The sequence below is a fragment of the Orcinus orca genome, chromosome 19 (assembly GCF_937001465.1).
Source record: "Orcinus orca chromosome 19, mOrcOrc1.1, whole genome shotgun sequence".
Classification (NCBI taxonomy): domain Eukaryota; kingdom Metazoa; phylum Chordata; class Mammalia; order Artiodactyla; family Delphinidae; genus Orcinus; species Orcinus orca.
Window position 1 is genome coordinate 15,421,609 of NC_064577.1, and position 12,740 is coordinate 15,434,348.

At 40.5% G+C, this 12,740-nt stretch overlaps 1 protein-coding gene across 6 annotated transcripts in view; it reads left to right on the forward strand.

Annotated features, from left to right (window-relative positions):
- Positions 1-12,740, forward strand: part of MAP2K4 (mitogen-activated protein kinase kinase 4) — a 108,996-nt gene that overhangs the window by 53,350 nt on the left and 42,906 nt on the right. For all 6 annotated transcript variants that reach the window (XR_004481832.2, XR_004481833.2, XM_004266830.3 and 3 more), the window contains one exon: positions 4,822-4,996. Coding sequence is in view for 4 of the 6 variants with exons in the window: in XM_004266830.3 (XP_004266878.1) it covers positions 4,822-4,996 (175 nt within the window). In the remaining 2 variants the exon portion in view is untranslated. The remainder of the gene's footprint in view (positions 1-4,821; positions 4,997-12,740) is intronic.

The window sequence follows — 12,740 nt, forward strand, 5'->3', positions numbered from 1 at the left end:
GGGCTGGGGCTAGAGCTCTCCCAGGTAACCTTGGCCGTGCCGTTCCGTTTCTTTAAAAAACAAGCCCACCCACCTACATACAAAGCCCCAGGCAGCTTTATCAGACACACAAGGTAGAAATAAAGCTTTTCTCAGGGCCCAGTCTGATTACGTTCTGGAACATTATGTCACAGTTCTTTAGTTGTTTTGGAATCGGTAGGATTTCAGAAATTCATAGATTAGTCTGGGCCAATGAAGGGATGGTAATTAAAATACAGTAGTGATGATTCAGTATTAAATAGTTAACGGACAAGTTGCTTATTTCTATCCAGAAGATCAGTTATCAGAGAAAGTACTGAGACATGCAGATGGCCAACAGACACTTGAAAAGATTCTCAATATCACTAATTATTAGAGAAATGCAAATCAAAACCACAATGAGGTATCACCTCACAGCTGTCAGAATGGCCATCATCAAAAAGTCTACAAATAATAAATGCTGGAGAGGGTGTGGAGAAAGAGGAAACTTCCTATAGGACTATTGGTGGGAATGTAAATTGGTACAGCCGCTGTGGAGAACAGTATGGAGGGTCCTTAAAAAACTAAAAATAAAGCTACCATATGATCTAGCAGTCCCACTCCTGGGTATATATCTGGAAAAAAAAACCCTCTAATTTGAAAAGATACATGCACCCCAAGGTTCATAGCAGCACTATTTACAATAGCCAAGACATGGAACCAACCCAAGTGCCCATCAACAGACAGCTGGTTTAAGAAGATGATATATATATATATACGGAATATTACTCAGCCATGACAGAGAATGAACTATTGCTATTTGCAGCAACATGGATGGATCTAGAGAATATTATACCTAGTGAAGTAAGTCAAAGAAAGACAAATACTATATATCATATATGTGGAATATAAAAAATAATACAAATGAATCTATATACAAAATGGAAATAGACTCACAGACATAGAAAACAAACTTATGGTGCTAACTCCCCCTGCCCTTGAATATGTAGACTTACCCACCCTGTAAGTGGCAGCCTGATATAAGGCATGAGAGAGACATCGCCGGAGCATGTGTACCCTCCCTGTAGGGTTAGCTCTGAAAGAGAGGAATTGAACAGAGTGTGTTTAGTTTCTTCTCTGTATTCACTGATCAGTCAGTAAGGCCTCAGGTGAGAGACCAGATCCCTCTGCATGGAACAGTGAGGCATGGGAGGAATAAGTGTTCCCTTAAACAATTGGGGAGAGGTAAGCCCTAAAAGCTTTGATATTTTCCAGTCATTCATATGGCATCTTTTTATAAAGCCAAGGAATATTGTCATTTGAAAAGGAACATGAAGATACGGACCACATGGGACATATATACCCAATCTGTTTATATTAGCTGTTGAATATCTGTTGGTAAGATATGGTATGTCCATGAATTGATTTTCCAAATTTGATTCAAATTGATAAGGTTGATTGATTTTTTTTTTTTTTACGTTTTAATCCTTTGTGTTGGTGTCTGTAGATTTCACCAGAGTCTATTATTACCACTAAAATTCTACTAACCTTTATATAGGAGAAAGTATATTAATGGTAACATCAGTCTATATCTAAACAGCTTCCCTGGTGCTGTTAATGTCTATCCAAAAACATATACTGTTTGAAATACCGTATTCAAGAGATACATTATGCATTTAATTCAGATTTGTGATCTGTAAGGCATTTAAAAAATGTAAGTGTGTAGCTGATTTTTTACCTGGAATGTGTATCATTTGATAATCTAATTACAACTCCTAGTATAACAAAGACTACTAAAACTTGTTTTCATATTAAAGACCTCTAAATCCAGAGGAGAAGATTACTGATTTTTCTATGGACTTTTTTCTACTGGACTTTCCTATGTAGAGGGCTAGATAGGGGGCTGGGATTGTATTCCTTTCTGAGACTTGGGTTAATTTGAGATTTGGAACCTCAGTCCTTTGCTTGTTTCTTGAGTGGACTCAACAAAAACATTGGGGGGTGTCCTGGTTAAGTATTGTCCATGTAGAGCACTTAACCTATTTTAGAAGGAATATAAGGCACTGATAGGCAGAGGCATTGAGGATGACTTACAGGTTTGTTGAGTTGAGTCAAACTAATTTCCAGGTAAGAAATTAATAATGAAATGACTGGGAATTTCTGATACTGTCTAATAGAAGTAACACTTAAATCTTGTTTGATAGATTTGCTTAAAGTTAAAGAACTATAACTAGGGTTTTGGCCGCTTGGTACAGTTACCTCAGTGATTGACTGCTAGAGTTTCATGGTAAAGGTTCAGGTCAGGCTTCCAGATCTGGTTACTACAGTGCTTTATCTACGTACAGTTCTTCTTCGGAAGCAATCATGGTTGAACTAACTCTTATAACAGTAGCTGTGAAACAGTTTCTTTGGAAAGATCGCCAGTCCAGTATGAATGAAGACTCTATGAACATGCCTTGGTGATGGCATAACCGTAGCATGTTTTTCTGTGGTTTTCACAACTCTTTTCCTGTCTAAGTGAGAAAATGGAACTCTGGGTAGTAATCACATTCTCCTGTTCATCTTTTTCTTTTGCAGCTGTATTGAGATATCATTCATACACCATACAGCTCACCCATTTAAACTGTATAACCCTACTGCTTTTAGTATATTCAGAGTTGTACATCTGTCACCTTACTCAATTTTTGAACATTTTTGTTAGCCTAAGAAGATAACTCACATTCCATATCTGTCAATCTGTTCACTTTCAAAAAGAAAAAATAATCTTATCCAGAAACCATACAGCAGGCTTACAGTAAGCTAAACTATTAGCAGAGATATTTCATAATTCTAAAATTTGACCTTCAGTGTGATAGACAATATTATAACTTGTTTTTCTCTGACTTTATGCAGTAATGAAATATCATTCATTTCATTTCTCAGGAATGCTAGCAACAAACGTTACATGACACAATGTAATGATGAGTGATAGCCTTTGCCATATTCTCTTGGCTAGAAGCAAGTCGCAGGTCCCATCCATATTCAAACAGAGGAGCTTATGTAAAGATGTGGGTGCCAGGAAAGTGGAGGTCATGGGCAGCACCTTAGATCCTGACTGCCACTACCCTCAGCAGTAGGCTAGTGCTGTATATTTCACCAGTGATTAAATTGAGCCATTAAGATGGTGTTTTCTTGCCAATGATCATAGAACAATAGTCATTATTCATGGAACTTCTTTATGTTAGAATACTTCCTGGCTTAATCTGTCTACTTCATGAAAAAGATTACTGAGAAAATTAGTCACTGGGCTTCATCTGCTTGCCTAGATCTGATTTCCATCTTAGCCAGTTCAAGCTTCACCTCCATACCTGAATGGTCACTTATGCCACTGCTTTCTGGGCTTCCTTTGACTCTAGATGCTAGGGTATATATAATATTGGTGAAAGTATTTTGTAAACTGAAAAGAACTTGTTACGAATGAAAGCTGGTATTATGACTTATTAAAGTTATGATTTGAGAATCTGGCATTTGGAATGCTGGTTCACTAAGTTGTTATTTAGACAAAGCATAGTAACTTTTTAACTCTAACCTTGACTCTTGGTTATTATTAATATCAGTACTAGTATAAATGATTATTCTGGGGGAGTCATTTTAAAATTCTAAATATATGAGAACCTTAAAAGTAACTACAAAAAACAGTTCTACTAATCTGAGAAAACATTTCCTGAATTTTGGAAGAAGAAATAGATAACCAATCATGTTCTTGCTTGTATCATTAGATCAGATTTTAAAAGAGATTCTGATCATTTAATATGAAATTGAAGAAATGTAGATGATATTCAATGGAATCTTTTTCTTTATGTCTGTTGCACTCTCTGGTTTGATACAGTTCATCCCTACACATTGGTATGTGTGTGAGAGAGAGGCAGACACAAACGAGATTGATTTTACATTTTTCATTGGATTTGCTTTTTTACAAAGTATGGTTAGAAGTTAATACTTTGATCTCCGTGCTGGCATTTTGGAGATGATTTTTTTATTTAATGAAAATCTGTAACAAGTGAGCACTTCTGTCCATAAATCATTCTTTTTTCACCCCATTGCTCTATCTATTGATCAAGGGCTGAGAGGCTCAATTTTGAATAGCACATGGTAGTTTTCCTCTTAGAGCCAGCTGACTAGTTGTTTAACTGTTCTCCCACCTCAGCATGGCTTTAGCATGAATAGGGCAGTATCCTAAGGTGCTCATTCCCAAACTTCGCTAGAATCATCGCGGTATCTTTAAATATACTGGTTTTTGACCCTGTCCCCACATATTCTGATATAATAGCTATATGATGATACCTGGGCATTGGGATTTAATAAATCTCCCCAGGTGATTCTGATGAGCAGCAAAGTTTGTGAACAGCTGTATTAAGGATCGAGGACCTGGAATAATTAATGTTGGGTAAGGTAGTATAAGAACTTTTTGGAAATGAGGTTTGTAGCACCTGCGATTCTGCATTTGATAATGCAGTTTTGCAAAGTTTGGAAAAGATCTCGTATTTGGAAATGAAACTGGTCTGCAGTATTAGTTGCTTCAGTAAATGGAAATTTGGTTTTATGAATCCCATAAAAGCTAAGTTCATTGACTCCCTGAATTTAGGCCTTTCTTAATTAACTCAGTGTGTAAAAAACCAAGATGACACAAACGAACAAAAAAAAATCCCCGGAAACCCGGAGCACAGACTGTTCTAGTAACTGATGAGAAAACAAATTTTCCCACGCATTAATCAGTGCTAGCTAAAAGAAAAAAGTCAAAACCTATTTAAAATGTGGAAAAATTGCTTCCCAATATTTTAACAGAGAGAGACTGAGAACACACAGCATTGAATCGTCAGGAAAACTGAAGATCTCCCCTGAGCAGCACTGGGATTTCACTGCAGAGGACTTGAAAGACCTTGGAGAAATTGGACGAGGAGCTTATGGTTCTGTCAACAAAATGGTCCACAAACCAAGTGGGCAAATAATGGCGGTTAAAGTAGGTGATGCCCATGATTACTTTTGGTACTTTAGTCCACTCGGTGCAATTTCTTGGTGCAGTAACACCACTTCTGCTCTGTTCTCACTGGTGTGGTAAATATGGGTGTTCCTGAAATGGTTTCTCCGAATCCTTTTGAGGGTGTTTTATATTATATAGAGGTTGTCTTACTGGTGGCATGTTTCCTGCCTCTCGGGAGACATGAGTCGTGAGGTGTGCATGTTCCCTGCACTTTCGGCATGATTCTTTAACGTGTTTTAAACTTCAGGCCCTCCCGCTGGCTGCCAAGGTGAGTTCCGGTGGGGCGGCCGCACCCTGGGGGCCGGGCAGTGCCGCGCCGCGCCAGAGCTGCACGGAGACGCGGCGCACTGGGTTGGGCAGGGTGCGGGGCTAGGGCTAACAGCAGGCTCGCTGACGGTTTCCCGGAAACCACGCACATGCTGTTGCCACTAACCTCAACCTTACTCGGTCCTGACCGGCTTGGCTTCTCTCTGTTTTTTTCACCTCCACTCAGTACCGCCCTGTGCCCTGGCTCCAAGGTTGTACTGAAACGCATATTTTGTGATGCTGCTGTCCCAGTCTGTCATTACTGTGAGTGTCATGCCACTTAATATGTTCATTTCAAACAAAAACATCAAGAATGGCCAGAGGTGGAGATTGGCCGCTAGACTGTACCTGGCAGGCTTACGTTGGTACCTGTGGGGAACTCATGGTTTCCGTCTGACTCCCAGGGGGCCCATGTCATTGTAACTTGTTCAGGTGTTTGTTCAGATGTTTAACGAATATTTGCTCTGTGTAAGATATTTCAAGAAAGTCAGCGATGGAGGGAGGGGGGCAGTTTAAAAGGAAAAAATGGAGATATGGCCACACTCTCATCGAATTTAAAATTTTTGTGGGAACAGATACTTTCCCAGTTTGCAAGAACTGAGAATGGGTTTGCCGACAGTCTAAGCTAATCATCTTCCTGTTAGTCCCCTCCCTATTTTGAGAGTTTATCAAAATGGCTTGATGAGAGGAGTGACCTGTTTCCTACTTGACTTTTGGGAGTGGATTTGTGTCACATTAATATAAAATGCTGCCTGTGTTGAAGTTTATTGTGAGCAAAATGTTACTCTGTTTTAGCCTCCTTCACTGTTGAGCATTTCTCTTTGCTGGATTATATAAAACTAATGAAAAATTAATGGTGGGGAGAAACCTTAGGATTCTCTCTATGGGTTCCTAACCTGTTTTTGGTCATATTTCTTTTACAATGTGGTGACAACTGTAGACTTTTTTCTTGGGAAGATGGATACATATACAAAATTTTGCATATAACCACAGACCTCTAAAGATGCCCAGGCTAAGACCTCTACTTTGGATTACCTGTTGAAATAAAATGTTGTTTTTCTTGGAATGTAAAATAATTTCTCTCTTTTTGTGTTGTGAGCTGTAGTGTGAGTGGAAAGAAAGTCATTTTATTTAGACTCTTCTGCATGAGCGTTGCATTGCCCTTATGTACTGTCTGTGCATGACGCTCACTTTTCCTTGGCTGGGGCTTAAGGGAAAGCTATCCTATATAACTAAAGTCCTAAACTTTTCTCCCAGATACCAGGGAAGGTACTTTTAAAAGAATTATGTCCTGCTTTTTTCAGTCTGTGCTATGTGTGCTTTACTATGTTGATCAGCATCATAAACTGTTTTGGTAATCTGGATAGACTTTAATCATGGTTAATAGGTTTTAAAGGTAAATAAAGAAGTTCCTTCATTTGGATGTTAAAGTTTTTCTTAATTTGCTAACATTTCAACTGTATAATGCTTAGTCAAATTTCGAAAGAATTTAAGAGTGAAAACAGGAAATTGTTGTCTGCCATTTGTAATCTGATCTTATTTTGAGATCCCCTGTTGGAAATGCTATTAAAAAACCCAATTCTTAAGAAGTACTCCTCAGGTGGTGATGGGACCCACAGACTGATAACTGTCACGTTTGTACTCACCAGGTGATGCTGTCTATCTTTGTCACTTTGAATTCTTGAGCAAGCATGATAGTTTAGCATGGGAGTGGTGGGAGGGCAATTTAAAATGAAAAAGGAAAAAATGAGATATGGCCACACTCTCACTGAACTTGGTAATCTGACATTCCAGTCAACATATTGATGGGGTGTAAGGACTGGATTTCATGAGTTCGTATAATACTGGAAGAGTGTTTGTGCATTAATATATATTAAAATTGGATACCAATTTGATGACTAGTATATGCCATCTACTACAAATTTAAAACGTATTATTGTTGGTCTCTTTGAAAAAACTTAGCCCTTCATCATACCAAGAGTTTATTCACTCTTCACTTAGGCACATAGACCAGACTGTCGAGTGAAGATACACAGAGGCATTGTACGATTGAGGAGTTAGATCTGACATTTTACACGTAGATGGCTCTATTCCTGAGCACGCACTGGGTTTATCTCTGAGATAAGGACTGGGGAGATTTAAAGGAGCTGTGAGACAGCGGTTCACACTCCTGTAAGTTTTCCTTGGTGTTGGTGAAATGAGAAACCCACTAGAAGTAGCTGTATACTAAGTGTCTTATTATGCACTTACTATAGAACGATTTCTTTTTTTTTTAACATCTTTATTGGAGTATAATTGCTTTACAATGTTGTGTTACTTTCTGCTTTATAACAAAGTGAATCAGCTATACATATACACATATCCCCATACCCCCTCCCTCTTGCATCTCCCTCCCACCCTCCCTATCCCACCCCTCTAGGTGGTCACACAGCACCGAGCTGATCTCCCTGTGCTGTGCGGCTTCTTCCCACTAGCTATCTGTTTTCCATCTGGTAGTGTATATATGTCCATGCCACTCTCTCACTTCATCCCACCTTCCCCTTCCCCTTCCCCATGTCCTCAAATCCATTCTCTATGTCTGTGTCTTTATTCCTGTCCAGCCCCTAGGTTCTTCAGGATTAATTTTTTTTTTTTTAGATTCCATATATATGTGTTAGCATACGGTATTTGTTTTTCTCTTTCTGACTGACTTCACTCTGTATGACAGACTCTGGCTTCATCCACCTCACTACAAATAACTCAATTTCGTTTCTTTTTATAGCTGAGTAATATTCCATTGTGTATATGTGCCACATCTTCTTTACCAATTCATCTGTCGATGGACACTTAGGTTGCTTCCATGTCCTGGCTATTGTAAATAGTGCTGCAGTGAACACTGTGGTACATGACTCTTTTGGAATTATGGTTTTCTCAGGGTATATGCCCAGTAGTGGGACTGCTGGGTCATATGATAGTTCTATTTTTAGTTTTTTAAGGAACCTGCATACTGTTCTCCATAGTAGCTGTATCAATTTACATTCCCACCAACAGTGCAAGAGGATTCCCTTTTCTCCACACCCTCTCCAGCATTTATCGTTTGTAGATTTAAAAAAAATAAATTTATTATTTTATATTTATTTTTGGTTGTGTTGGGTCTTCGTTGCTGCACGCGGGCTTTCTCTAGTTGCATCTACTCTCCATTGCGGTGCACGGGCCTCTCACTGCAGTGGCTTCTCTTGTTGCAGAGCATGGGCTCTAGGCATGTGGGCTTCAGTAGTTGTGGCACACAGGCTCAGTAGTTGTGGCTCGCAGGCTCTAGAGCGCAGGCTCAGTAGATGTGGCGCATGGGCTCAGTTGCTCCGCAGCATGTGGGATCTTCCTGGACCAGGGTTCGAACTCGTGTCTCCTGCATTGGCAGGTGGATTCTTAACCACTGTGCCACCAGGGAAGTCCCTTGTTTGTAGATTTTTTGATGATGGCCATTCTGACCGGTGTGAGGTGATACCTCATTGTGGTTTTGATTTGCATTTCTCTAATGATTAGTGATGTTAGGCATCCTTTCATGTGTTTGTTGGCAATCTGTATATCTTCTTTGGAGAAATGTCTGTTTAGATCTTCCACCCATTTTTGGATTGGGTTGTTTGTTTTTTTGATATTGAGCATGAGCTGCTTGTATATTTTGGAGATTAATCCTCTGTCAGTTGCTTCGTCTGCAAATATTTTCTTCCATTCTGAGGGTTGTCTTTTCGTCTTGTTTATGGTTTGCTTTGCTGTGCAAAAGCTTTTAAGTTTCATTTAGGTCCCATTTGTTTATTTTTTATTTTTATTTCCATTTCTCTAGGAGGTGGGTCAAAAAGGATCTTGCTGTGATGTATGTCATAGAGTGTTCTGCCTATGTTTTCCTCAAAGGGTTTTATAGTGTCTGGCTTTACACTTAGGTCTTTAATCCATTTTGAGTTTATTTCTGTATGTGGTGTTAGGAAGTGTTCTAATTTCATTCTTTTACATGTAGCTGTCCAGTTTTCCCAGCACCACTTATTGAAGAGGCTGTCTTTTCTCCATTGTATATTCTTGCCTCTTCTAGATAAGGTGACCATATGTGTGTGGGTTTATCTCTGGGCTTTCTATCCTGTTCCGTAGAAGGATTTCTTTATCAGACATTAAGCTTATCCTGGAAGTTATCCTAAGATTTACTTGCAGTATCTGCACCAAAGTGAACTGTGGTATTAACCTGATTTTTAAAAATTATTGTTTATTCCTCATTTTTAGTTTGGAGGGAGCCCTTCCCCAAATTTATTTTGCCACATATAAGAAATGTTTGAAAAAATGAGTTCTTAGTTACAGGAAATAATTATCTCCAAGAGATAATTAATCTAAAAATCAGTTATGATATCATAAATCAGATTCAGCAAGATAACACACAGTATATGTAAGAGTTATACTTACGATACTTTCTTGACCTTTGGCCTGAGCACAGTTCCCTAAGCTGCCAGGGAGGTTCTGTGTTAGACCTAGGATGTAGGAAGTTTGAATCCTTCATTTTTATTTGCACATGCTTGGGTAAGCAGGTTTTACTCTTCTGTGAGTAGTTTGTCTTGTACTATTTTGTCTAACTCTGCCTGAGCGACTGAGTCACAGGACTGCTGAGGGCAAAGCCATGGTTGACGCAGGGTCTTTTAAAGCTCAGGTGGGACGTCCTTTGACGCCGGCTGGTACTTCAGGCTTGGATCAGCATCCTCTGCAAATAACATTTATTTCACGCCCCGTTTTGCACGATGGTGGAATAACCACTGAATGAAAAGATTAGACACACACAGTCACCATCCCCTAAGGTGAAGTAGGGCCTAGCTAAGCTCTGCTTAACTGTCTGGCAGGGCTGGTTATTACAGCCAATTCTGGGAAGAGCCCAGAATTCAGGCCAAGTGTTTGAAGAAGCAATCAGGATTAGGTTTTCAAGCTAGGGTTAGAGAAATTCAAATCTGGGAGAAACCCCCAGCAGAGTTAGTCCACAGATGATCAGAATCTACTCAAAACAATCCAGGGACCCAGGAGTAAAGAGTTAGGAAGAGTAGCTGCAGTGCCACGGTTCAGGCCCACGGCTGGAATTGAGTGGGACAGCAAAGGCAGACTGCTACCAGAGGGAGGAGTGACCTCCTGCAGGCCTGGACTGCTGCCCCCCTGTTGTTAATTAGGTCTGGATTGACTTCTTGAAGGATCGTGCCCTGTTCTTGTTTGTAGGCTATGAGAGAAAAAACAGGGGAGAGTAGGAAAGAATGAAAGTGGGAGGGAATAGAAAGGAATGAAATTGCTGTCGCTAAAGACAGAAGGCAGTGGAACTGTTATTTGGAGGGTGAACGCGGGAGTAAAGGTCTCGTCTCACTGGAGAGACTGGGCCTCTGGATGGGTTAGGAAGGTGTGAAGGTTGTCACTGCTGGTCACTATGATGAGCTTTGAGTCTTCTAATTGAGAAGTTCCCTGAGTTAATCAGAAAAGCAGTCGGCTCTTTGCAGTTTGTGACCTCATATTTAAGGGTTTCGGGTGTTTCCCTTTCTTGGCCATCTGCCTGACATGTGTTACTCCTTCCACCCTCAGTGTCCTTCCTCTACTCTTCCAACTCTCCTGCTGCGCTCGTTTAACTTTTCCTGATCCTGGGCTGCTAGCCTGATCTCGATTCCTGCGTTCTTGCCTCTCCTTGGTATTTGGATATCGACGTCAGTGTGCTTGAGCTGAGACCCAGGTTACCCCGATGCCTGGTGGAAAGGACCAGAGCCCTCTGCCCGAGAGTGTCAGCACCCACAGCCCAGCCCTCCCTGAGCAGAGCAGCGTGGGGCTTTCCCCTGCTCGCTGGGTGGGCCTCCTGTGCAGGCAGAGCTGCGAGTGTCGAGAGGCAGCTGGGCAGTGGGGACCTCGCCATTGCTGTCAGAAGTTCAGTGCTGCATAGTTTGCGTGGGGCCCGTGAGCACTGTCGGAGGAGGGTCGTTTTAGTCCCAAGCATTGGTCTTGCGCAGTGTTCTGAAGGCAGTAGAATGACACTTGACAGGCGTGGCCTTAATTAGAAGAGCTTCTTTCTGATGCTATAGACAACTTTGTTAGGCAGTTTTGTTGAGTTTCAGAGGTCCACAGCGCTAGCATTTGATTATCCAGGTCATTTGTGGGATGCAGAAGCCATGGCTATCTTGTTTTGAATTGAGACTGGAGTCCAGTGTCTTAGGCTCTCATTCGATTGGCTGGATCCTCATGGCTTATTAAGAAATCCACAGTTGATTGCCCCATATTATTTTATGTTGCTAATGTTGCTTGAATGTTGTGGCATTGCAATGAAAAGTGTAAGTGGTGCCCTTCCAGGAGTGGACAGATCCCAAGCACGTGGCAGGGCTGCCCCCTAGTCCCTGGTGTAGTGGGGATTGGAACTCCTAGTCTGCGTGTGTTTCTCTTGCTGTTGCTCCTAGTGGATTCATTCTGTTAATAGAATTGTATGTAGACCCCAATAAGTAAAGTAGACAAAATTAGTGCTATTCTGGTTGATGTGATGGACGGGAGGTGCCTACCCATATCAGAAGCCCTTGGGGCGTGAGTGCTGAGGAACCTTTGGGATCCGCGTGGACAGTTTGGAAATGGTTGCTCTTGGTGAACTTTAATCAACCATTTTTGTTTCTGAACATTCTGGACACCTAGTTTCTGAAACCCTCTACCTTCACTTGACTGACCTGACTGAACCGTGACATAGGACTGTATCCTAGCTTATGCAGTTATTTGGAGAAAAACCCGTCTTAACACACCTCATTCTAAATGAGGATCCTCCGGAACAATATTTGAACAATACCTCCTGCACATTTTCTGTCATTCTTTGTTATGTTATAGCCATGCCTCTGTAATTGTTTATATATCAGATTTCTCTTATCTCACTGTATTGTCATGGGTACCAAAGTTGTGATCTGTCATTTATGATCTTTAGGCCCTTAAATGTTTCAGTGCTGAGGTTAACATTGTGCTCTTTACATGTGGATGATGTAAAGAGGAAGACAATACCACCCTTGTCAAGACTTATCAAACTTGTCCTATTAACTTTGTCCTCAGGGCAGGTCTTCCCATGATGTGATATCACGTATGTTGTTAGAAGTGATCTTGCACGTTCTCTGATGATGCACAGCACAAGATATGTAGAAGGGAGAAGAAGGGGAGGGAGGTCCTACTATTAATTAATTAATTTGACTAAGTTACAATCGAGAGTTCATTAAATTGCTTCTAAAGACTCAGATGGTTTTGCAATTAAGAATTAGTATCCTTTCTTTCTTCCTTAGTAAAAACGTGTGTTTTCATAATTTAAAACAATTGATTTAACAGACACACAATTTGTTACTCTTTGTCATGAAAAAGTTTTGCATCTGTGATCAGCACTCCAAATACTTTGCCTTTTTTTTTTTTTTTTTTAACTGTT